At 49.3% G+C, this 26,364-nt stretch overlaps 2 protein-coding genes and 1 long non-coding RNA gene across 14 annotated transcripts in view; 1 reads left to right on the top strand and 2 right to left on the bottom strand.

Annotated features, from left to right (window-relative positions):
* EPS15L1 (epidermal growth factor receptor pathway substrate 15 like 1) overlaps nt 1–9,684 on the bottom strand; it is a 118,929-nt gene extending 109,245 nt beyond the window's left edge. For all 8 annotated transcript variants that reach the window (XM_075903356.1, XM_075903360.1, XM_075903357.1 and 5 more), the window contains exon 1: nt 9,603–9,684. In XM_075903356.1, coding sequence (XP_075759471.1) covers nt 9,603–9,632 — 30 coding nt within the window. In that variant the 5' untranslated portion in view covers nt 9,633–9,684. The remainder of the gene's footprint in view (nt 1–9,602) is intronic.
* Nucleotides 9,685–9,777: 93 nt separating this feature from the next.
* Nucleotides 9,778–25,898, top strand: LOC112545686 (uncharacterized). Its single transcript, XR_012896761.1, has 3 exons — nt 9,778–9,915; nt 24,009–24,423; nt 25,120–25,898. It is a non-coding gene; the product is annotated as an uncharacterized LOC112545686 (long non-coding RNA).
* Nucleotides 12,684–26,364, bottom strand: part of CALR3 (calreticulin 3) — a 45,584-nt gene continuing 31,903 nt past the window's right edge. For 2 of the 5 annotated variants that reach the window (XM_075903374.1, XM_075903375.1), the window contains exons 7-8: nt 20,083–20,175; nt 12,684–16,366 (exon numbers count right to left, since the gene is read on the bottom strand). In XM_075903374.1, coding sequence (XP_075759489.1) covers nt 16,199–16,366; nt 20,083–20,175 — 261 coding nt within the window. In that variant the 3' untranslated portion in view covers nt 12,684–16,198. Of the gene's footprint in view, nt 16,367–19,913; nt 20,176–26,364 lie in introns of all 5 variants that reach the window. The other 3 variants (XM_075903373.1, XM_075903372.1, XR_012896760.1) reach the window with 3 other exon arrangements.

Raw genomic sequence — 26,364 nt, 5'->3', positions numbered from 1 at the left:
GAACACTACTCATAACTAGCATCCTCATTGGTCACCAATAGGGACTTGAGATACATAGCCCAGACCTCTTCCATTTAAGCTAACAGAGTAAGTGATACAATTAATAAATAATTATCCTTTTTGTGGATTTGTCATTAATAGAGGCTGAGGCATGTTTGCAAGGAGATTTCCACAAAAATCTGTGACAGCGGAGGAACAACGAGACTCGGGATCTTAGGCTACATGGACACCACTGCCAGAACCAATGGCCTGAGACAGATACACCCAGGGGCAGATGACCGTTTTGCGGGGCCCCAGGCAGCATAATTCCGCAGGGCCCCCCCTTTGCCACGGCGCATGCGCGGGGCTTTCTGAAGCACAGGGCCTGGGGCGGCCGCCCCGTTCGCCCTGCCCTATATCCGCCCCTGGATACACCAACAGATGATTTAGCGGGTCTAGTGAAGACCTCCCAAATCCAAAGAAGATTATTTTCAAGTCGAACTACATAATCTACCCCCATGAGAAGGGAGAAGTAAATTGACAGGAGAGTTTCTCCCTTTGCTCCCTACAGTGTAGACGCTGCAGTATCTTGACTGAAGGAACATTTATTTCCTATTTGATCTGAGGAAGTGGGTCTGGCCCACGAAAGCTCATCATCTAATAAACCATCTTGTTAGTCTTTAAAGTGCTACATTGTCCTGCATTTTGCTTCATTTATTTCAGTGACTTTATTCACATAGCTGGAGTTGTGTATCTTACTTGACTTACTGCAGTAGTGTAGATCAGCAGTGCTGTTCCACTGGGAGGGGGCGGGGGATTCGCAGCGCTTTTATCCGGGCCAGCTGATATTTTCTTTTCCTACCTCGACGTACATGCGGCAGGGGTGGGGGGAGTGGCAGGGGAGTGAACCAGCACTTTAAATTAAAGGGTACGGCTTTTTTTGTTTTGCTCAACAAAAATTTTCCCATCTCCAGGGGTTGCGAATGAAAGAACGTTGAGCACCACTGATGTAGACCTATCTTTAGGTTAATTCCAGATTCTAGAGGGGAAAATGCTCTGATGATCACCTTTTGCTTCTCTTCCTCCAAGACTAACTCATTCTGTCCCACCTCCTACACCAGTGGTCCCCAACCTTTCGTGGCTGGCGGGCATCTGGGGATGGGGCCACTCACATACTGGGTGTCCAGGGGTGGGGCCATGCATGTGCTGTGCGCCTGGGGGTGGGGTCCGTCCACGTGCCCTGAGTCCAGGGCCAGCAACGCGCATGTGCCATGCGCCTGGGGTAGGGGCAGTCCATGCGCCGCGTGCCCAGGGCCGGCACCACGCATGTGCCGCGCGCCGGGGGCGGGGTCAGCCCAGATGTTTCGGCAGGCGTACATAAATGCCCCGGTGGGCGCCATGGCGCCCACGGGCACCGCGTTGTGGACCACTGTCCTACACAGTGCTCCTGTACTATTTGTCCCATTAGCTCTTGTCCCACTCTCCTCACTCAGTCTCCACCTCTCAGGAGCTTCATCTTAGTATCAGTCTCCTCTGCTGGGCTGCTCTAGTGAGTCTTCCTTCCCCATGCTCTTTTCTCCAGATAGTTCCAGTCTCTCTCCTAACTGGCACTTAATCCCAGTCTCTTTGCCCACCCAGTCCCGGTCCACCTTAGCCCCCACTGCTCCCTTTAGGTCACAATTCCAAATCTTCCTCTTGCCAGGCTCTTTGTCTTCCTCAACTCTTAGGGTTGCCAACTTTCCCAGACCAGACACCACGTGGCAATGGTCTCCAGTCTGTGTAGTCAGGAAAGTTGGCAACCCTATCCTACGTATGGCTCTTATTTTCTCTATATTCTAATCAAACAGCTGCTTCTTCTATGCTGCTTGGGTATCTGTTCCCAAGAGGGAACACTGAAAGAACAAGAGCTAGTCTGCATATTCATAGTTCTGGTGGTCAGTGATACAGAGGCCTACAGCACGAGTGAGCAACAATTGGAGGGAAAGTATTATTCAGCCCATGCAGTCCTGCGCCGGAGCACTTTCAATATGGACAGAATCTTTGGAGAAGCTAGAGACCAAACTCTATTGACCATACGCAAACTGAGATTTTTAAAAGGCTTATAAAATGTCCAAACTTGAGCTTTTATTTTCTAGCATGGGAACAGCAAAAGGTTCATCACTAACACAAACGCAACCTTCTGCCACAATCTCAAGTTCCTGATCCAAAGCATGGACGCATACTAACTCTACAGCTCCTTAAGAACAGTTACAAGATTGGGTTTTTTAAATCATGGGCAAAGTGACATCCCCCATCCCCAATATTTTCCCCAGAAATGGCTGAATCATTTTTGTCGAAACTTTCTTAAAACATGCAGGTTGAGGTAGATATGTGGCATGGGAAATTTTAAGTCAAACAGTTAAAAAATTGGCAAATTTATAAAACCAGGGTCTTAGAAGGGGAAGTGTCAGGCAACCTGGAGCATGGGCGGAACTAGAAGTACTACTTATGTTTATATACATGCCCATGCATGCATGAGCACATATTTTTTTGCCAGGGGCCACACCAGAAGGGGCAGGGCCAGGATACTTCCCTGCTTGGTCTGGGGGTTGGGAAGCACCTTTGCCCCTTCCCCCAGAGGTTCCCCCTAGGCACCCATGCCCCTGGCAGTGGGAGGGACTTTGCGCATGCCCGCTTCTGCCCCTAGGCCAATCAGGACTTGGGGGCGGGGGAGCATGCAAAGTCTCCTTCCGCCCTTCCAGGAGCCGTGCGCTCCTGACAAGGCGGAGGAAACATCATGTGCTTCCCTGAACTCCCAAGCCCTAACTGGCCTAGGGGCAGGGGAGTGGCAGGGCCTCTGCAGGCCGGATAAACCCGCTTGCCAGGCTGGATTTGGCCTGTGGAAGCCCTTTTGCCCACCCCTGATGTAACCGCTGAAATTTTCAGAGGTTACATGGCTATTTAAACAAATGCATTTTAAAATCACTAATGACTAGTCTTAGTCTGGATGCCTTTGTGTAAAGATACTTAATTATAATCCATCTGGTCCCCTCCCCCATTTATCTGTATTCCATTTTGGTGGGTCTACACAGACACACACACACAAACACTTACGCTGTTTTCAAGTACATATAAAAATTCAAGGAAGTTCTTTCATTTGCTCTAAAATTCTACTACTTTATATAAAATTATCACACACTGATGGGTTTTTTTTTTGTCTGCACAGAACTTTTTCTAAGGAAACAGCAAAACACTGCTAATTTTTTTTTAAGTATCAATACTGAAAGAAAATCTACATCCTGTCCACAGCAAGACCACCTATTTTTCTCAGTAACCCCCTTAAACATATTTAACTGGTTAACAGATTAAACCAGTTAAACAATTAAATGGAATTTTACATCTCTACTTAGGGAAGGAGTTGGGGATGTGGGTTCTGGGCAGGAATTAGGGTGCAGGAGATAGCTCACAACTGGAGCAGAGGGTTGGGGACTGGCTCTTATCTGGGGTAGCCTCCCTTTGGGGGTGCAAGCCTAGGGGAAGGGAGGAGAAGGGGCAGATGGTTCTGTGTGCTCCCCTGCACTCACTTGTGGTTACAACCCTCCACAGCTCCCACAGTCCCTGATTCCCAGCCAATGGGAGCTGCAGAGGCTGAACCTGCAGGTAAAGAAAGTGGGGGTGGTTCCTGGTGCTTGCAGCTCCAGCTCTAGGGAGAAGGGAAATGGCAGCACACAGAACCACTGCCTCTCCACACCAAAAAAGGCTGGAATGCAGGGGCAGTAGTAGCTGCAGCCCTGGGCTTAGGGGACCCTGCATAAAGATCTGCAGGTTTGGTAGCCCAGAGATCTTATTGTGGGGCCTGGGCAGCAGCCCCTAAAGCCCTTTTCTTAATCTGGCCCAACTCTGCCTGGATGCTCTCTCCCTCCTGTGGGCTCTGCACTAGCTCCGCTGACAAGCCATATTACCCCAGCTGTCCCCATCCTCCTGTGGGCTCAGAACCAGCTCCAGCCTTCTCTAGCCCCAGGCTGTTCTGCATCCCCCGCTCATGCTGCTCACCAACTCTTGGTGAGTGGAAAGTGGGCACTGAACACGCAGGCAAGAGGGCAGCCAGAGGGATGGGACTGAGGGTGGCCAGAGCTAGTGCTGAACCCAAGGGTGGGGGCTACCCGAAGCCAGTGCTAAGTCTGCCAGAAAGGGCAGTGGAGGAGGCTGCTGCTGCACTGTCTGGGGCATGGGAAGGGGGGTTGCCAGAGCCTGTGCTGAGCCCACGGGCATAGGGAAAGAGGCTGGAGGATGGGGCTGGCTACAGTGTTCTGGCCAGCACTCATGGTGCTCACCACCACCAGCGCCCTCCTGCCTGCTCCACTGAGGCTGCAAGTGAGTGTTCATATGTGTGGATGTTCGTAAATCAAACATTCACAATTCAGGAAGTGACTGTATGTGCAACTACCCAGATAAAAGCAGGATTTTTAGTACAGGCAGTCCCCGAGTTACGCGGATCCGACTTATGTCGGATCCGCAGTTACGAACGGGGCACTTCCTCTCCCTGGTCTCGAGCAGACCAGGGAGAGGAAGCAAAGCGGCGGCGGAACGCGCGGCCAGCTGACAGCCCAGACGCGTCTGGGCTGTCAGCTGGCCGCGCGCTCCGCTCTGCTCCCCCCCCCCCTCTGCAGACCAGGGGGAGGGGGAGCAGAGCGGAGCAGAGCAGAGCGGCGGAACGCGCGGCCAGCTGACAGCCCAGAGTCTGGGCTGTCAGCTGGCCGCGCGTTCCGCCGCTCTGCTGTGCTCCGCTCTGCTCCCCCTCCCCCTGATCTGCAGGGGGGGGGGGAGCAGAGCGGAGCACGCGGCCAGCTGACAGCCCAGATGCGTCTGGGCTGTCAGCTGGCCGCGCGTTCTGCCGCTCTGCTCTGCTCCCCCTCCCCCTGGTCTGCAAACCATGGGGGGGGGGGGGGGAAGCAGAGCGGAGCACGCGGCCAGCTGACAGCCCAGACGCGTCTGGGCTGTCAGCTGGCCGCGCGTTCCGCCGCTCTGCTCTACTCTGCTCCCCCTCCCCCTGGTCTGCAGACCTGGGGGACGGGGAGCAGAGCAGAGCAAAGCCGCGGAGCCCGAGGGCAGCAGGATAGCCACGGCGCGTCTGGGCTGTCCCGCTGCCCGCGTGTTCCGCCGCTTTGCTCCCCGTCCCCCTGGTCTGCAGACCTGGGGGACGGGGAGCAAAGCAGAGCAAAGCCACGGAGCCCGAGGGCAGCAGGATAGCCACGGCGTGTCTGGGCTGTCCCGCTGCCCCCGTGCTCCGCGGCTTTGCTCCGGACGCCTGTGGTACAGCAGCTGGGGCGCTGCCGGTTGGTCCCGTAGCGCCGCTCTGGGTGCCACTGGACCAACCCAGCAGCACCCCAGCTGCTCTGCCCCAGGTGTCCCCTAGTCAGCAGCTGCTGAAAATGACCAGTGGCTGACTACAGGAAGCCCCTGCCCCGGGCTTCCTGGAATCAGCCGCTGATCAGTTTCAGCAGCAGCTGACTTGGGGATGCCTGGGGTTCTTAAGTTGAATCTGTATGTAAGTCAGAACTGGCGTCCAGATTCAGCCACTGTTGAAACTGATCAGTTTCAGCAGCGGCTGAATCTGGACGCCAGTTCCGACTTACATACAGATTCAACTTAAGAACAAACCTACAGTCCCTATCTTGTACGTAACCCGGGGACTGCCTGTATGTTAAATATCTGAGACTTGCCATACAGGATGCATTTTTTCAATCCACTGAAAAACTGTTACCTATTTTATCAACTTTTCCTCTTAGAGATGAATCTTTAACAAGTACTGTAACTATCAAGTTCTATGAAAGAGAAAAGAATGTTTACCTCTGAAGTCTTTAAGATATCATGAAATCCCTGGGAGGCCAGTGTCTAAACACAGATTTAAATTGTAAACACCACCACATATCTTGAAAATATCTAGTTCTTTATTTATATGCTAGTGAATTTTCTTTTAGATATTTATCAGCCATATTGTTTATCACATCAGAAATGCTTTCTATCGCAAAATTAGGGTGGAAATTATTGAAAAAATTCTACCCTAAATTTTTACAGTAATAATCATGAAAGCAAAGTGCATCAACCACAAGGACGGTCCTCTGCTTCCTTTTGTATATTTTGTTTAGAATTAATTAATAAATTAAAGACTTAGAATATATGCCATCTTCTTGCACTTCAAAACATTCTATTTTGTCCACCTAGGGTTTATGTGACTACAGTCTTGTTGCAACCACAGCCAATTTTGGATTTTTATTTATTTATTTAGCTAGAAATTTAGCAAGATTACAAATTAGCAACAATGACAAATGTATATTGGGGTCTGTCAGGGCTGTGATCTGTGTCCAAAGAAAGGTCTGGAAAGCAACACTCTGCTATAATGAGGCATTTGGCAAAATTGTGTGTGTCATACAACCAATTATATCAAACACTGTGGAAGTATAACTCCTCAGAGCAAAACATAAAACTTTTTTTTTTTAAAGACAATATTTCATCAGAGACCTAACATGTCCTGAGCCAGGAGCTAACCCTATTGTAGAACTCCAGTTCTCCCTCCCCCCCATCAATTAATCGATGGAAATTCCATTTACTATTCTATTAGCTGATTACCTGCAATTTAATATCACTAATTTGGTCATGTTAAATTTGAAAATGAATTGAAGTTCTGCTGTTTCTCTATTCACAGCTTTGGTTGGCCGGAAATCACCATTTGCAGGCAACACGAATGCGGGGAAGTGGTGTCCCAGTCTGTGGCGCTTCCTGCCACTCACATTGGCTGCGAATGGCGATTCACGGCCAACCAGAGCTGCGTCCTCCAATACCTGCTGAGGCACAGGTAAACATAGTGGCAGTGGCCTGCAAGGACTAACCCTGTTGGCTGCGTTTTTTTGTATTGCCCACCTTGGGCTAGAATGAGCTGGAGTACTACATCCAGTTCTAGGAACCACACCTTAGAAGAGAGGTGGACAAAGTAACAAGTCCAGAGGAGAAAGCAACAACAGTTACAAAAGGCTGAGCCAACCAGACCCTATGAGGAAAGATTAAAAATAAAACTTGGCATGGTTAGTCTAGAAAAAAACTAGTAGTCCTGTAGCACTTTAGAAACTAATATATAGTATCATGAGCTTTAGTGGGCAAAACCCACTTCTTCAGATGAGCTAGACAAACTAGAAAAACAGTCTGAGGTAAAGAGGATGAAATTCAATAAGGACAAATACAAAGTATTCCACTTAGGAAGGAACAATCAGTTGCCTACATTTACATAAACAGTAAATGACTGCCTAGGAAGCAGTACTGTGGAAAGAGATCTGGGGATCATGGTGGACCACAAGCTAAATATGAGTGAACAGTGTGACACTGTTGCAAAAAAAAAAAAAAAAAAAAAAAAAAAAAGGTAAACATAAGTCTAGGATGTGCAGGAGTGTTGTAAGCAAGAGATGAGACGTAATTCTGCTCTACTCCTTGCTGATAAGGCCTCAACTCAAGTATCGTGACCAGTTCCGAGTACCACATTTCAAGAAAAACGTGGACAAACTGGAGAAGGTCCGGAGAAGAGCAATAAAAATGATTAAAAGTCTAGAAAACATGACCTATGAGGGAAGACTGAAAGAACTGGGTTTGTTTAGTCTGTAAAAGAGAGGAGGACTGAGAAAGGATGTGCTAAAAGCTTTCAAGTACCTAAAAGATTGTTACAAGGAAGAGGGAGAAAAAAAATATATTATCTTAATCCTCTGAAAGGAGGACAAGAAGCAATGGGTTTAAATTGTAGCAAGGACAGTTACACACTGGAATAAACTGCCTAGGAAGGTTGTGGAATCTTCATCATTGGTGATTTCTAAGAACAGGTTAGACAAATGTCAGACAGGTGGTCTAGACAGTGGTTGGTCCTGCAGGGGACTGGACTTGACTTCTCAAGTTTCCTTCCAGTTATTATTCCATAAGTTCTAATATAGCCTTCCGTGGGAGTTTGTGGAATCCTATCATTGGAAGTTTAAAAAAAAAAAAAAGATTGGACAAACACTCATAAGGGATTGCCCACCCCTGGGCTAGAATGAGCTGGAGTACTACATAGCCCTGCTACAGCACAGGGGGCTGGACTTGATGACTTCTAGAGGTCCTTCCCACTCTACTTTTCTGTAGTGTATTTGCATCTACCCCTTCTACCAAAAGGCCTTAACCCCTCCAGGAGAATGAAGCCATTGCCCCCCCAAACAAACAAATACACACACACCACACACCACACACACCCCCCCCCCCCCAGGGCCTGGCAATACTGCTAGCCCTCCTATGTCTGGGGCTTTTATTTTGTTTGTTTCTTCTGATGCCTGATTGTGGACTTCTAGATTCAGATAAGGTTTTTGGATGACTGGTCAGTTCATAATTCTTGAGGATCTACTGTACTTACAACCCCCACTCTTCCACCAAAACCACATCCAGGCACTTTCTAAGATTGAAAATAAACTTCACTCCCTGCTAAGGTTGTTAAATTGTGGCTAGCTGTCTAATCGTGCAGTCAACACAAATTGATATGGACCGCTCTGCAAAGCCGCAGCAGATAGCTCCAGAAGCTTGTGCCAGTTCTGAGACCCACTCACACAACAGCTCTGCATTTTAAATGCTATAAGAGCCGCCGGATGCTTACTACATTTAAAATGCAAAGGTGCAGCGTCCTGAACCAGCATGAGCAGGTATGCTCAGTCCCAGTTCGCAGAGTCCAGCAGCCCCTGTTCGCGGCGGACAGCCCTGTCTGCCAGGAACAGGAGCCACTGCTGGAGTAGCTTCTGTTCACCGTGGCCATGGGCAGGGGCTGCTCCTGTGACCAGCCAGCCTGGAGCCACCGAGAACAGGGACTGCTTGGCTCCCAGCTGAGACAACTGGGGACAGTGGCTGTTTTGCTGCAGCCTCCCTTATCTCTCCACACTGCCTCTAGCAGAGGTGGGGGAAGGGGAGGATGGCACCTCAGAATGGGCTGGAGTACTACATGGCCCTGCCACAGCACAGGGGCTGGACTTGATGACTTCTAGAGGCCCTTCCCACTACGTGTCTGTAGTGTATTTGCATCTACCCCTTCTGCCAAGAGGCCCCAGCCCCTCCCGCAGCATGAAGCCGTTGTGCTCGTTAGGTGGTGGACTGGTCCCTGCCCATTAGGCAGCATGAGATGGGGAGACCCCGGCCTGGAGAAATGAACCAGCTGAAGTGACGGTTAGACAAGGAGCCTAGAGCCCCCCTGAGCACTCAGTCCGGGTCTCCCGAGGCCCGGCCCAGGGCCTCCCGCGACCACAGCGCCCTGCGCGCCAGTGGCTCAACGTCGGGCCCTGCAGCCTGCCTGCCTCGAGGGACATTACAGCGCTTCGTGCCAGCCAGGAAGCCAGCGTCCGAGCCGCCCCCGCGGGGCTCAGCCCCCAACCCCCGCGGGCGGCGCAGGCCGGCTCCCACCCCACAGCCTCAACCCTGGCCCGGCTGCGGCGGGGAGGGCGCTGAGGGCCTGCCCCCTCCGAGCTGACCCGCCCGCGCCGGATGGGGCCCAGCTCCCCCCCGCCACAAGGGGATGGGCCCGGAGCCCCGTCCCCTGGCGCGCTCCAGCTGCCGGCTGCACTGGGAGGCCGCCGGGCCGGGCCGGTTACCTGCTGGCTGTGGGGAATGAGCGCCGCCATCTTGCTCCCACCGAGTGACTCCGGCAGGGCGGGCACCGGGGGCGGAGCGATCGCCGCCGACGGGCGCGAGGAGGCGCCAGACGCGGCGGGGCACGCTCAGGGCTCGGCGCAGCCCGGTCCGGATGCCGAGGCCGCAGAGCGCGGCTCGCTCCCCGCGCCCCGCCCTTGAGGCGACAGGCAGGCGCCCGATTTCCCGGCTCCGGGCGCGCTCACCTACCGCCGAGTCCCACGCGTGTCCAGCGCGACACTGACACGCAGGCTCCGCGAGGCGGTTGGGCGCGGGGTGAGTCGGCCACGTCCACGTTTCATCCCACTGGGCACGTGGAGGGGGGTTAGTCACTGTTCAGTGGAGGTGACCTGAGGAGGGAGCTGTAATTCCAGAGTTCTGGTGCAGGAGGGATTCTTGGCAGCCCCCCCCCCCCCCCCACATCTTGAACCTTTTAAAAAGGAACAGCTTTAAAAAACTATGAGCCTGGCTCAGCCCTACGGGACCCCCCACTACAGAAGGGACGTGGACGCACTGGAGAGGGTCCAGCGGAGGCAGCCAAAATGATTAGGGGGCTGGAGCACATGACCTGTGAGGAGAGGCTGAGGGAGTTGGGTCTGTTTAGTCTGCAGAAGCGAAGAGTGAGGGGGGATTTGAGAGCAGCCTTCAACTTCCTGAAGGGGGGTTCCAAAGAGGATGGAGAGAGGCTGTTCTCAGTGGTGACAGATGCAGAACGAGGAGCAATGGTCTCAAGTTGTGGTGGGAGAGGTCCAGGTTGGATATTAGGAAAAACTATTTCACTAGGAGGGTGGGGAAACACTGGGATGGGTTCCCTAGGGAAGTAGTGGAGTCTCCATCCCTAGATGTGTTTAAGTCTCGGCTTGACAAAGCCCTGGCCGGGTTGATTTAGTTGGAATTGGTCCTGCCTAGAGCAGGGAGAGGACTTGACGACCTTCTGAGGTCTCTTCCAGTTCTATGATTCTACCACCACTCAGGAGCCACCTGAGGTAATCAGGGCCCAGTCAGAGCCCATGTCCTAAGCAGGCTCAGTGCCCTGGCTTACCACTCCCAAAAGCAGCCAGCAAACTCCATCCCAAGTCCTGTTATGCCCCCTGCCCTGCTCTGTGGATATAGGATACAGGGTGGGAGAGTGCTTGACATCAGTGCTCCTCTTCTTCCTCCCCTGCCCTGAACAGCAGGAGGCTCCCAGGGCTGGGGAGAGGCAGCTCCAAGGCAAAGAGCAGGAGTTGCGCAGCAGCAGGAGGGAGATGCAGCTGAAGTGCTGGTACTCAATAGCCTCTTAGCCAAACCAGTCAGGATCGCCTGTCAGAGGCTCCAAGATCTACCAGTAGAACCCGATCCACTGGTTGGTGACCACTGCATTAGAGGATGTGCAGTTGTATGAGCCTCTGATGTTGTATGTGCATGATATGTATGATGACCATATTTTCTGAACCAAAAATGGGGACTTGTTAGCCACACACCCTGGCCTCATTAGCCATGCCCCCTGATTCCTTATGCCCCACCTACCTGCCACATGAAGTCCCACTCCTGTAGGTAGTACTTCCAGGGTCAAAATGGACACATGACCAGAAGTAAAGGGTGTCATGTGACTCCTCTAAGAATTCCTCCCATTGTCCTCTACCAATAGGGATGGTTTTGGACCCCATAGGTAGGGTTGCCAGATGGCTGAAACAAAAATACTGACCCCCCCCTAAAGGGGGGGGGAATTTTGTTGAAGGAAAAAAAGGGGGGGGGGGACCATCAAAGTTGTTGAGTCAAAAAAAAAAAAAAAAAAAAAAAAGACTGCACAAACCTGGATCACTGCTAGGGGTTACCAGGTAGTCATTAAAAAAAAAAACAACAACCCACAGTAACACTTAATGGGGCAGGGGGGAGAAAGACCGGCCAGGAAGGGTGCGGTGCTGGCCGGGAAGGAGGGGGCCTGGAAACAGCTAGCGGGGGGGGGGGGGGGGAGGGCGCAACAGAGCTGGCCGGGGGAGATGGGGAGGGCCAATGGGAAGCAGGACTGGTTGTCGGGGTGTTGTCAGGCAGAAAGGGGCTGGCTGTGGGATATCGGGGGGAGGGAGCACCGGCCGGGATGGGGTGGTGCTGGCCGGGAGTAAGGGGGGGCAGGAAGCAGAGCTGGCAAGGCGGGAGCAGCGGTGCTGGCCAGGGAGATCAGGAAGAGGAATGGGCCAGCAGGAAGCAGAGCTGGTGGGGGGGAGGGGAGTCGTGGGCTGCGGTGCTGGCCGGGAGAAAGGGGGAGTGGAAGGGAGAGCTGTCTGGCGTGCAGCCAGAAAAATCAGAAAATGCCGGACATTGCACATGTCCAGTATTTTCTGATTTTTTTTTACTGGGCAGAGCGCGCAAATACTGGACTGTCTGGTACAATACCGGACACCTGGCAACCCTACCCATAGGACCCAGGCTACTAAATGCAATGCAAGTTGGATTAATGCAATTGCAGTAAACTGGGGGCAAAGGTTGGGAGGTGCCTCTATTTCAGTTGTTCTCAAACTTTTTGGCCTGTGAACCATCTGCCTCAGTGTAAACCTTTCTGCAGACCACTAATGGAAATTCATAGTTAATTACATAATTATGCCAGAGCCATTTTGCTAGTGCTGCAGCTAGGGAGAATGGTTTAATTTAAATAATTAAACTGATTAAGCATTTTAACTTTCTCATGTTCGTTTATCAAACTTCCTTTTAGATAAAGTAAAATATTTATGTCCCACCCAAAAAGTTTCAATGTTTTCTTTATTTATGGGAGGGGCAGGGAACCTTTTTTGGGTTGGGGGCCACTGACCCACAGAAAAATCAGTTGGGGACCACACAGATGAGAAACGAAAAAGCTACTCCAAAATCCCCCAGTCCTCACTGATCTGATCCCCAGCTGAGATACATCACTCCTCTGGCGCTCCAGCCTCACAGGGTGAGGGAAAGAAACAGGGAGGTCTGAGGTTCAAGGTAAGGATGTTAAATTGTGGTTATCAAGCTAATCGTATATTCAATACAAATTGTATTGACTGCACAATTAGTCGATAAGCGCCACTGCAGAGCTTCAGCGAGGCTCCAGGAGCCAGCTTGAACCCAGGCCGCTGTGAACAGGGGCTGCTTGGCAACAGCTGCCCCTGTATGTCATGGACCCAGCTCCCTGCTGAGCTCCCCATGGACAGGGGCTGCAGCCCAAGCAGCCTCTGCGGATGGTGAGCCTCGGCCCTCTGGAAGCTGTCTTTCTGTGAGCTGGCTAAGTGCCCCTGGGTCTGTGTTATGTCCAAACAGAGCATCACTGTGCACAAAGACCAATATCAGTGGAATCTTGTTGGGAGAGGGTGCCATAGATTTGCCTGATGTACTTATCAACTTTCTCATGGAGATTCCATGGCATTTCTCCTCCACCTTGGTACGACATTCTCCCAACCACTCCTCATACTGTGCTGCTGGAATCAAGGCAGCACAGAGTTTGGCTACATAAGGAGCAGGGTGTCCAGAGGTGAAAGAAAGTGCCTGAGTGCAGCGCTCTGATAAGAAGCTGGCTGGCCAGCTGAGACACTTGTCTGCAGTGGGAGGGACTCAGCAGCAGGAAACCAGGCAGGTTAGAGGGTTGACTGGGGGTGCTCTTCCCCCCACCTCCAGGACTGCCCCAGCCCTGAGGTTCCTACCTCGCTGCAATTTCAGGGAACATACCAGGTCCCTTTTGCTTTTCCTGCTTCCTCTGACTAGAGAGTATGGGGAAGTGCAGAGCCTGCTGTGTTCCTCTTCTGCCTCTCTCCTGTGCAGCTGGGAGTGAAGGGAATGCAGCAGACTCTGCACTTTCCTTCACTCCCTAATCAGAGGAAGCAGGAAAAGCAACACAACCCAGTATGTGAGGCTGCAGCTCCCCCGCCCCCTGAAATGGCACCCTTGGCCACTTTCACTCACCTCTACACACACTCAGCCCACTGCTCTGAATCCTGCACCCCCATATTTCCCCAGTTCCTGAAGATGCGCATCATGCACCTTTCCAGACCACCCCACATTATGTCTGTGAAAAGCCCATGGTGATCCACAGGCATCTGAAACACCATGAAGAACTACTCCTTATAATTGGCATACTCTAGAGCATGGTGGGGTAGCACTACAATGGGAATGTGTGTGCCATCGATTGTCCCACCATATTTGGAAAGCCCATATTAGCGAAGCCAGCTACTATGTCATCCACATTTCCCAGAGTCACAGTCCTATGCAATTTATTTCTCTGCACACTTGCATAAGCACTGCCCGAATGGTAGAATTCCCCACTCCAAACTGCTTTGTAACTGAACAGTAGCAATTGTGAGTCACCAGCTTCCACATAGCAATGGCAACATGCTTCTCTATGGAGAGAGCAGCTTTCATTTGGGTGTCTTTGTGCCATAGTTCAGGGGCCAGCTCATTACACAGTTCGAGAAAGGTTGCTTTCTGCATCCAGAAGTTCTGTAGCCACTGTTCTTCATCCCACACCTGCATGACAATGCGATCCCACCACTCAGTGCGGGTTTTCTTAGGTCAAAAGCAACAGACTGTGGTGCACAAGTGATCTGTGATAGTCCAATGCACTACTAATTCATTAATGTCATTCTCATCCTAATGTGAGTCATTGTTAAACATCAAATCCATAATTAGCTGTGCTGCAAGGTGCTGTGTCTTAAACCTATTGATCACACTACAGGAGAGAATTGTAAGATCCAGGATTTCTCATGGCAGATGCTTGAGTTTGCAGCAAGGACTGTCATTCAAGTGGTATGTAAGTAAACTGGAAGCCCAGGGAGTGCTAGGAAGCGAAGAGGTGGTTGATGGGACATTTTCTCATGTTCCCAAAATACATAACGCTTTGTTTCCATTCCCACAGTGCTTAGTAGCTGAGTGTGACAGCGGGCACTGTGGGATGCATACTCACATTGCTTTGCTCTTGCTGTCGATAGAGTGCTAGCAATGTGGCCATGAAATGCTGACAGTTGGAGGCCGAAAAAAAGCCTTGTTTGTTCTTTGACTTAGTATAATGTTTTGTAGCAATATACTTCACATATGAGAGACTGTATCTTTGAAAAAATATTTTTGAAAAAGCTTTTGTGATGAAGAGACGGGGGCTACGTCTACACTGCAGGCTTCTTGCGCAAGAACTTTTTGCAGAAGAGATCTTCCACAAAAAGTTAATGCGCAAGAACGCGTCCACATTGCCATGTGCTTTTGCGCAAGAGAGCGTCCACACTGCCATGGATGCTCTTGCACAAGAAAGCTCTGCCATTCACAGCATGGCCATCAGAGCTCCTGTGCTATTTCCGATAAGGGTTTCTTACACAAGAAACCCCTGTTGTCCGTCACATGCCTTTTTGCACAAGAGCTCTTGCACCAAAAGGCTTATTCCTCATAGAAAGAGGAATAACTCTTGTGCAAAAAGCCCTGTCTTCTGACGATCTACTGTACTTGCGCAAAAACTACTATTGTACTTTTTCTTGTGCTTGTAGTGTGGATGCTCTGCGAGTTTTTGCGCAAAAACTCTGCATGTAGACATAGTCTAGGTGAGGTAAGATTTTTGACTCTCATCAACTGAAGTTGGCCGAATCAAAAATATTGCCTCTTCCTCTTTGACTATCTAATATCCTGGAACTGATATGATTACAACACTGGATACAAATTTTGTGATGAAGGGAGAACTTCACAACATAATTTTGCATGTATTTTATATAAATATTCATTGAATCATAGGGTTAGAAGAGACCTCAGCAGATCGAGTCTAACCCCCTGTTAAAAATAGGACCAATCGCAAATAAATCGTCCCAGCCAGAGCTTTGTCAAACCAGGACTTAAAAACCTCTAGGGATGGAGATCCCACCACCTCCCTAGGTAAATCATTCCAGTGCTTCACCACCCTCCTAGTGAAATAGTTTTTCCTACTATCCAACCTAGATCTTCCTCACTGCAACTTGAGACCATCGCACCTTGTTCTGCCATCCGTCACTACTGAGAACAACCTCTCTCCATCCTCTTTGGAACCCCTCCTCAGGTACTTGAAGGCTGCTATCAAATCCCCCTTCAGTAGACTACATAAACCCAAATCCTGCAGCCTCATTAATGATGAAAAAATAAAACTATTGGCTCCAAAGATGTTGGTTACAAGACTTCTCATAGCTGTATGCAAACAGCGTCAAGAGATATATAGAGGCTATTTTAGAGGTAATTTACCAAACCCTAACTCAAATACAAAATATGTAATTTAATATATATTTTTATTGAATTCTTTCAATTCCAAATTTTAATTACCGGTACAGGAAATATATTTTCTTAATATCTTCTGTGCTAAAATATACATGTACATCTCATAAAAATGAATAGTTCTCTCAAAGTTTTATTACAAGAAGTTTAAAAATATTATTGTCAATTAGTTATTAAGAAAATATCTGTACTTCTATGTAACAAATTAGAGAAAAAACAAAAACTTTAGATATTTCTATACAACTAATTAGAGAAAAAACAAAAACTTTAGATATTTCTATACAACTAATTAGAGAAAAAACAAAAACTTTAGATATTTCTTTGAAGTATTTTTAAAAAAGAATTAAAGTTCCTCCTTCTTCACAGTTATCCCTTTTGATTTATCCTTTTCAGGTTCTTTTTGCTTTTCTACCTTCCTGTTAGATCTTTCCCTAAAACGCTTTTCTTCTTTTGCCCTTTCCCTTTCCTTTTCTTCTTCAGTCTGTTTTATGTTCATTTTCTCTTCAGGATCCTGAAGAAATAATGAAAAGATCAGTCCACAATAATGTTATTTTGAGTTCAATTCTGTCAGTCTTCTGTGTACTGAATTTACATTGAATTCAGTAGGACGGAGTTTGCCAATAGAAGAATTGCAAGGGCCTTTTCTTTTAATGGACATCTAAACTTTCTTACTTCTGTAAGACACTACAGTAACTTCTTACTGTCTTTCCAAACTACACACATAGAACATATTTTAGCAGCAAATGGTTGAACTGTTGGCTGTTTTACTAAAATGGAATATCTGTGACAAGAATATAAGAGATCAGATTCTGTCCCTGGGTCCCATACAGCCCTCTGAGCTTCAGGGGCTTTAATACCCAGAGGAAAACTGCTCCCAGGACAGCAGTTGCATAAGGCTGACAAAATGTTGCTCTATGCTGCCTTGCTGTCTCCACCATAGTGGACAAGCTTGAAGCAGGAATAAATCTGTCAAGGAGGTAGAGTAGCTAGAGTGTTCAGCATTATGGCTCCCCTGGGCTGCAGAGCAACACATTTGCAGTCCTCGAGTCTGTCATTAATGCTGTGGTGGCCAGGGGACGCAGCAGAACCTGGACGTTTATTCCAGAAAGAAAAACCCTTGAATTATTAATAACTTAAGGCTAAAGTCTGACCTCAGTGTAACACTCTTAGGGCATATCTACACTGGGGAGCGTTCACACTACGAAGCCCATTACAGGCAGTCCCCGGGTTACGTACAAGATAGGGACTGTAGGTTTGTTCTTAAGTTGAATCTGTATGTAAGTCGGAACTGGCGTCCAGATTCAGCCGCTGCTGAAACTGATCAGTTTCAACAGTGGCTGAATCTGGATGCCAGTTCTGACTTACATACAAATTCAACTTAAGAACCCCAGGCATCCCCAAGTCAGCTGCTGCTGAAACTGATCAGCGGCTGATTCCAGGAAGCCCGGGGCAGGGGCTTCCTGTAGTCAGCCACTGGTCATTTTCAGCAGCTGCTGACTAGGGGACACCTGGGGCAGAGCAGCTGGGGTGCTGCTGGGTTGGTCCAGTGGCACCCAGAGCGGCGCTACGGGACCAACCGGCAGCGCCCCAGCTGCTGTACCACAGGCGTCCGGAGCAAAGCTGCGGAGCACGGGGGCAGCGGGACAGCCCAGACGCGCCGTGGCTATCCTGCTGCCCTCGGGCTCCGCGGCTTTGCTCTGCTCTGCTCCCCGTCCCCCAGGTCTGCAGACCAGGGGGAGGGGGAGCAGAGTAGAGCAGAGCGGCGGAACGCGCGGCCAGCTGACAGCCCAGACGCGTCTGGGCTGTCAGCTGGCCGCGTGATCCGCTCTGCTTCCCCCCCCCCCCCCCCATGGTTTGCAGACCAGGGGGAGGGGGAGCAGAGCGGAGCAGAGCAGAGCGGCAGAACGCGCGGCCAGCTGACAGCCCAGACGCATCTGGGCTGTCAGCTGGCCGCGTGCTCCGCTCTGCTCCCCGCCCCTGCAGATCAGGGGGAGGGGGAGCAGAGCGGAGCACAGCAGAGCGGCGGAACGCGCGGCCAGCTGACAGCCCAGACGCGTCTGGGCTGTCAGCTGGCCGCGCGTTCTGCCGCTCTGCTCTGCTCCGCTCTGCTCCCCCTCCCCCTGGTCTGCAGAGGGGGAGGGGGGGAGCAGAGCGGAGCGCGCGGCCAGCTGACAGCCCAGACGCGTCTGGGCTGTCAGCTGGCCGTGCGTTCCGCCGCCGCTTTGCTTCCTCTCCCTGGTCTGCTCGAGACCAGGGAGAGGAAGTGCCCCGTTCGTAACTGCGGATCCGACATAAGTCGGATCCGCGTAACTCGGGGACTGCCTGTACTTTGAAATAACGGCCTTGTTATTTTGAAATAACAACTCCTGCTTGCGAAGAGGAATAATGCTTATTTCAAAACTGTTGTTTCTATATAGCATTAGTGTGGATGCTCAGCTGCTGTTATTTCAAAATAATTGGCCTTCAGAAGCCTCTCACAGCTGCCCTTGTGACCACTCTAGCCACATACCTGACAACTCCACTGCTCCCCTTCTCCTGCAAAGTTTAAAGCTGGGAGGCAGCTGCTACCACAGCTGCGTGGCGGGTGGCAGCTGCCACTGGGAATTGGGGCTGCATAACTAGCTGGCGCCTCCAGGGATTTTTTTTTTTTGCCTGGCCTGGGGTGGTTTATTGGCCTGGCCTCTGGCCAGAAAGACCCACTCAGCAGAAGGGTGGAGGGTATGCAGCAATTCTGTAGTGTCTGGAGGAGGTTGTGGGCAAGGAAGGGTGTTCAAACTCACTGATCCATATTAGTACAGTCAATATTTCAGTGCAGGGGGCTGCACCCTTGCGCATCTTCCCCAGGCAGCACCCCCACAGCTCTGGCCAGCGGCTGTCACCCCTTCCCCACTATGTGGAAAACTAAAGAACTGTCCCATGCTGCAGTACAACTCCTCGCTCCCACCCCCCCCCACTCCCAAATACCCAGGCCATTCGGCTCCAAGCTGCTGCTCAAGCTGTAATGTGAGTGACCAAAAGGGGCTGAAAGGCACTTCGCCACAGCCCATTGCATTAGACTGGGCAGGAATTCTCCCTGGGCTCTGACCCCATCCATCAGAGAAGAGACACGGGCCCAGTGCTGCTGAGATGCTTGTTCCCAGGGTCCAGCCCAAAGCCTGTCCAAGCTTCTTGGGTCCTGGCTGCAGGGCGGGAAGTAGCTGTAATGGAATCTAAGGGAGCCAGAGCTGCTGCTGTCCCTACTGGCATGAGAGCCTGGTAGGGACTGCTCAGTGTTCAGAGGACAGCTGGGGGCAGCTGAAGGAAGGGGCGAGCAGTGGAGGGGAGGAGGAAGAGACAAGGGGGCTAGCTATGTAACATGGCAGAAGATGAGGTAGGAGGTACTGCATCTGCACAGTAAGTGTGGCTTTCTTCCATTTTTTTGTTAGTAACTGGTGGGTGCCATGGTGGCCCGTATCCAGACAAGCACACATGACATCAATATTGGTACAGCAGATAAAACTCACTCCTCTCACAGATGGAAAATCTTAGAGGGAACACTGGCTGGCAGTGCGAGGAATGCAGGAATTAAGGCAGGAGACTAGGTATGGAGACTCAGGGCAAAGGGTATGTGTGCAGGAGTCAGGGCAGGATGTGGGGGACTCAGGCCCAGGGGCTCAGAGGTTTGTGAAGGCTCACCAGGGCCACCCATAGTGGTGAGGATGGCACTGCAGCTGCTCCCCTCCTCCCGACTGGCTCCTCTTGGAGGGGAGGGGGACTTGCAATGCCCGGCCCCGGTTCCTCCAGGAGAGGTGTGGGTATGGCCCAGGAGACAGGGCTTTATAACCTATGTACATAGATTATTGAATCATAGATTACATGCCTGGCACTATTCTAGGAAAAAAATATCAAAGTAAGTTCCTTGGGGTTTTAAGCAACATTTGTGGTCTTTTGACCCTGGGCTGCTCCAAGTGTTCGAGAGGCTCCTTGCAACAACCTGCTGAAGCTACTTTAATGTCACGGTGCTATCTTGAATATCAGCAGCATTATGTGCTCAGTGGCCATTTCCTCAGCATACTCACTTCACCATGGCCCATGAGGGTGTCCAAGGAAGTCTGTCTTCCACCATATCTGCAGCAGGGGATTCCTTGCTTTGACTGGATACATAGATTTTTGGACCTCTTTGCACTATTCCAGCCTTTTTACTGCAAAAAGGGGCCACACTGGAAGGGTGAAGAGCTCATCCATTACCTTTGTTTCACCCCAGGTTTGATCTCCAAAGTCTTCAGCAAATTCTTCATTGTCTGTGATCAAGAAGTTATCAAAAATTGTTCCAGCTCTCACCTGCAATTAAAATAAAATGTGATTTTTCTTTTCATGTATGGTCCCAGTTAATAGTATTAATCTCATTCCTTTCACTTGGCTGTAAATTAATCAGGATTACATTACTGATTTCTTTCCTATACTCATTGGCAAGATTTTGAGCAAAAGTGACTGCTTTTGCACAAAAACTTGCTGCCTGTCTACGCTGGCCGTGAGTTCTTGCGCAAGAACACTGACATTCTAATGTAAGAAATCAGTGCTTCTTACGCAAGAACTATGACGCTCCCGCTCAGGAATAAGCCCTCTTGCGCAAGAATTCTTGCACAAGAGACCAGTGTAGACAGGCAACATGAATTTCTTGCGCAAGAAAGCCCGATGGTTAAAATGGCCATCGGAGCTTTCTTGTGCAAGAGAGCATCTACACTGGTACGGATGCTTTTGCGCAAAAGCACATGCCAGTTTAGACACTCTCTTGCGCAAATACTCTAATGCAAAAACTCTTGCATTAAAGAGTATTTGCACAAAATCTTGCCAATGTAGACATAGCCTGAGTCCAATGTATTCCACAAAGTAGCTGCAGAATTTTCTGATAAATTTACTCTTGTTGCAGAACTATGCTCCTGAATCCAAAGCCTTGTCTTCACTTGTTTAAAACAATATTTGTTGGTATAAACAGGAATTCTATTACTTGACTTGTTCATGCTAGCTTTAGTCACGTTTGAACATAGTTAATCTCTAAATATATTTTAGAGAGTTTGTGTGTCTGTCTGTGGGTTTGTTCATGAACTCTTCCTAAACAGTAAGAGCTAGGACCACCAAATTTGATATACAATTTTTTGTTATCCAAACAAAGCATGGTTAGGGTTTGTTCGAGCCAAGAAAATGGGATGTGCCTGGAATCTGATTATTTTCCATAACATGGAAAAGGAGGGAGCTGAGAGCAGGGACAGTTATGTTCTGCAATGCCCACTGGGAGGGAGCAGCAAGTACAAGAGATAGTTATACTGCAGAGTGACCACAAGGAGGCAGCTGTACCAGGAGGTGACCAGCTGGGGCCAGAGCTCTCCATATTGTCAGCCATCTGCCATAGGTAGGTGCCCCGTTCCCAAATCTCTCCCCTGGCCCTAGTGTTGGATGGGGGGGGGGTGTAGTGGGGGTGCTGTCTGCTCTGTAACCTGGTGTCCCCCTGCAGGTAAGTGACTCTGGTGGATGGCGTCCTGCTATGAAGGAGAATGGTTATCACTTGTTCCAAGCACAGGGATTCAGTGCCATGGAACTAGATAGGCGCCATACGTGAAGGTGAAGGGTATGAGGTTGATGATGGAGTAATTTGCCTTGATTCTGGGAAAGGAAGCTATGGTGGTGTGGAAGCGGATATGGCCATTTGATGGACATATGTTGGAGGTATGGGAATCAGGTCTGCATGGACCACGAAGGAGCTATCAAGATGATCTGAGCCTCGTTGGACTGAATCTTGCACAGTAATCTCAGGATAAGTGGAATTGGTGGGAAAGCTTAATGTAGTGGTTTGTTCCAGCGAATTAGAAGGGCATCGCCCAACGATCCTTCACACAGTCCTGCATGGGAGCAGAAATGAGGGCACTTGGCATTGCACTGGGCTGCAAAAAAGGTCTATTGACAGATGGTCCCATTGGTGAAACACAGAGGCAAGCACTGTTGGATGCAACTCCCACTTGTGGTTAGTGGAAAATTGCTGTTCAAAGCATCTGCCATGGCATTGTTCATACTAGGTAAGTATGATGCCCTTAAGGTGACCCTATGATGAATGCACCAGTTCCAAAGGTGGATTGCTTCCGCACATTGGGATCAGGAAAGGGAACAGCTCTGGATGTTTATATAAAACATGGTCATCATGTCTGTGAGTATGCGAATGATGCAATTGGTAATGGTGGGAGTGAAGTGCCTACACGCGTACCTCACGGCTCCATGTTCAAAAAGATTGATATGTAACATGTCTTCATGTGGTTATCACCTGCCCTGAGCAGTGTACTGGTGCAGGCGTGCACCCCAACCTAATAGGGAAGTATTTGGAATAAATTCCCCTTGCCTGATAGAGGTCGGGAACCCCTCCTCTATAGCTCCTAGATGAAGAAGACAATTGATTTCATGTCTCAAAGGAGTCCTGTGGGAGGGGTCCCTGAAGAGGGAAGGAGCAGGGGGGAAGGTAGAGGGAAGTGAAATGAAATAAATGGTGTATCCTGTACAAATAATTTCTAGCACCCACTAGTTCAATGTTATGGCGTTCCAGTGGTGGAAAAAGGAATGTAATCTGTGGGCAAAAATATGGTACCGGCTTGTTGGCACTGGATGCATGGGGAGGTCGGGCAGACCCTCGACCAAAGGTTCAAACCTGTTGCTTAGCAGCCTGAGAGTCCAAGGAACAGGACTGAGGTGGGTGCTTCCTCTGAGGCTGTTGTCTGGATCGGTTGTAATCATAAGACCTTTGCTGTGGACAGTTGTAGTAACCGTCCCTGTTATATGGGGTGTAGCGCATCCATTGATACGGTGGTGTATACATGCCAAGCATTCAGAATGCTGTATGAGAGTCCTTACTGCTATGCAGAACATCATCCATCTTAGCCACAAAGAGCTTCTGTTCATTGAAGGGGAGATCCTCCAACTTAGACTGTAGCTCCTATGCACTCCCGCTGCTTGGAGCCATGAAGCCATGAGCATCATGACAGCTGTAGCTGTCTCTCTAGCAGCTGTGTCAGCCAAGTTGAGTGACAACTATAAAGCCGTACAAGCAATGGTATGACCCTCATGACTGACCTGAGTATGGGCGTCTTGGAGATGCTCCATTAATTTGGCTAGTTTTAAGATTTGTTGAAATCATGGTTCACTATGAGGGCTGAATAGTTCACAATTCTGAGCAGTAGTGTGGCAGAAGAATATAATTTCCTGCCAAACAGATCAAGCTTCCTATGCTCCCTGTCAGTGGGTGTAGATTTAAATTGTGGAGTTTTGAACGATGAATAGCTGCCTCCATTACCAACGAGTTGGGTTGTGGGTGAGAAAAAAAGTCCAAGTACTTTGGAGGGACAAAATACTTCCTGTTGGCTCTTTTGCACGTTGGTTGGAAGGAAGCAGGGGTTTGCCATATCCTGTCCAGTACCTCCATAATAGCCTCATCAGTGGTCAGCCTTTCGCTGAGAGGTAGGACAGATATTTTTCAGGAGGCATTGTTTTTCCTTCACCTCCTGAAGCTGAACCTCTTGGCTCATGGCTACCCTTTTGAAGAGATCCTGAAACTGCTTCGAGTCATCTGTGGGATATGCGTCCTCCAGGATCACGGCTTCATCAGGGGATGATGAGAAAAAACGGTTACTTACCTGTAACTGTTGTTCTTCAAGATGTGTTGCTCATATCCATTCAAATAAGGTGTACGCGCACCATGTACACAGTTCCCGGAGCATTTTTTACCCAGCAGTACCCGTCGGGCTGGCAGGTCGCCCCCTGGAGTGGCGTCCAGATAATAGTGCATAAGTACCCCTGCCGGCTCTCCCCCTCCTCAGTTCCCTCTTGCCAGAGACTCTGACGTAGGAGAGGTAGGGGGGAAATTGAATGGACATGAGCAACACACCTCAAAGAACAAAAGTTACAGGTAAGTAACCATTTTTCTTCTTCGAGTGATTGTTCATGTGCATTCAAATGAGGTGACTCCCTAGTCCAAACACAAGGAGGCAGGGTCGGAGATTTGATCGTTAAGTAATTTCATGCTTGTACTTAAATGATTTGGGTGTGTGTGTGTGTGTGTGTGTGTGTGTGTGTATGTATATATATATATATATATATATATATATTCAAAATAATATTATTTTTCTCTTTTACAGGATTGAATTTAGAACTACAGAACCCAGGGCCACATCACTCCTGACTTGCTGTGTAATGGCATAGTGCGATGTAAACGTATGGACTGATGACCAGGTGGCCAACCTGTAAATATCAACTATTGGGACCTGTGCCAGAAACGCCACTGAGGACGCATGTGGTCAAGTGGAATGGGCCATAATGTGGAGTGGTTCCTTATCTGCTAGCACATAACACTCCCTGATATATGCTGAGATCCAGGAAGAGAGCCTTTGGGCTAAAAGCGGTTACCCCTTCATCCTTTTTGTGAAAGAAATAAAGAGCTGAGATGACTTACAAAAGTGTCTTGTTCTATGTAAAAAGCCAACATCCTCTTTGCATCAAGTGAGTGTAGGGCCTGCTCTCTGGGAGATTGATGCAGCTTCAGAAAGAACACAGGTAAGTATATGTCCTGCAACACGTGGAAAGTGGGGACTTCCTTGTGGAGGAAAGCCGGGTGTGGTCGCAACCTTACCCTGTCCACTGAGAAGACTAAGTAAAGTGGATCTACCATTAATGCTCTGAGCTCAGATATTCTCCTTGCTGAGGTGATTGCTACAATAAAGCAACTTTAAAGGAGAGATGTTTAAAGGAGCATGTGGCTAATGGCTCAAATGGGGGGGGACATGAGCTTGGTGAGCACTAGATTAAGGTCCCACTGAGGTACAGGTGCCCTCACGTATGTGAACAGTTTATCCAGCCCTTTAAGGAACCTCTTGACCATATGGTTCATGAATAGGGATCTACTCTTGTCCCTTAGATGAAAAGCTGACATGGCCGCCAGATGTACCCTAATCGAGGAAGTAAAGAGCCTCAATCCCAGGAGATGAACTAGGATCAGCGGGATGAGGGTGATATGAGGGTCCTGCCCATAGTGAGAATCTATTCCACTTAGTTGAGGGTATGGCCCAGGTAGCAGATTTCCTACTTCCCAGCAGGACCGATCTCACGTCTTCAGAACAAGCTAGTTCTGTCCCAGTCAGCCATGGATAAGCCATGCTGTGAGGTGGAGAGACAACCTTCAAATCGCCACAAAGCTGCCACTGATGTTGGTCATAGTTTATGCACCTCAAAAGTTGTTTCATGTTGTCATAGGTTTCCTTCATATGGACTGCATGACCAACTGGAATTGATGGCAAAACATTGCCATTATGCAGCAAAACAGCTTTAATACTCGTCTTCGATGAATCAATGAACAGTCTCCACTCATCTGGATCGTGAACGATGTTGAGGGCTGCCATCACACCATCGATGTTGTTGCAGGCTACAAGATCACCTTCCATGAAGAAGAATGGGACAAGATCCTTCTGACGGTCACAGAACATGGAAACCCTAACATCACCTGCCAGGAGATTCCACTGCTGTAGTCTGGATTCCAACAGCTCTGCCTTACTCTTGGGTAGTTCCAAATCCCTGACAAGGTCATTCGGTTCACCTTGTGTTCTGAGGTGTGGTTCAGAGGAGAAGGCTGGGAGAAAATGTGGGTCCTGTGACATTGATGGTTCAGGACCAGAAGTTTCATCCTCTTCCTCGTCTGACTCAAGTGAGAATGATTCTGGTGCATCAGGAACCGACAGTCCTTCTCCGTGGGGTACTGGGCGTATAGCTGATGGAATGTTTGGATAATGCACAGTCCACTTTTTCTTCTTTGACACACCTTTCCCAACTGGAGGCACCATGCAGAAGTAACAACTTGCTGGTATGATCTGTTGGCTCTCTCCAAATCATTGGCACAGCAAAAGGCATAGATTTCCTTTTCCTGTTCAACCACTGGCGAAGATTTGTTGCACAAGTGTTGCAGCATATGTGTGGGGACCACCTCTTGTCCTGATCTCCAATTTTGCAGCCAAAATAAAGGTGATAGGCTTTCTTAACCATAGTGGTTATACTGCGCTTTTGTGATGCAAAAGTCACTTCACCACAAACATAGCAGAAGTTATCTGCACTGTTCACACAGTGAACAGAAATGTGTCCCTTTGCAAAATCAAACACTGACAAATAAGAGAGCACGACACTGTAAGATTTCTAGAGCAGATATAGGGCAATTTGTTCAGCAGAATGATGTAAGCTTTGTTATGATTGCATCATCCATGACTTCCAGGAATAACATGATGCAATTCATATCATGTATGACGCAATACCAGCTTCAGATTGCATCATTCATTGTTTTGCCTAAAAAGCAAGTACTGTCCAAACCCAGTCATAGATTTATTCATAGATCCAGTCAAAGATGTATTTTAGTCATTTCTGGTTTAAATTGAGATCCCTTCCCTTTATAACTCATTTATCCTCCGCCATTCGCAAGTCAAGGGTTGTATATACTGACCTAATAGCATATCT

The sequence above is a fragment of the Pelodiscus sinensis genome, chromosome 19, assembly GCF_049634645.1.
Source record: "Pelodiscus sinensis isolate JC-2024 chromosome 19, ASM4963464v1, whole genome shotgun sequence".
NCBI lineage: Eukaryota > Metazoa > Chordata > Testudines > Trionychidae > Pelodiscus > Pelodiscus sinensis.
The sequence above is the reverse complement of the archived record's forward strand: the minus strand, read 5'-3'. Positions and strand labels throughout refer to the sequence as shown.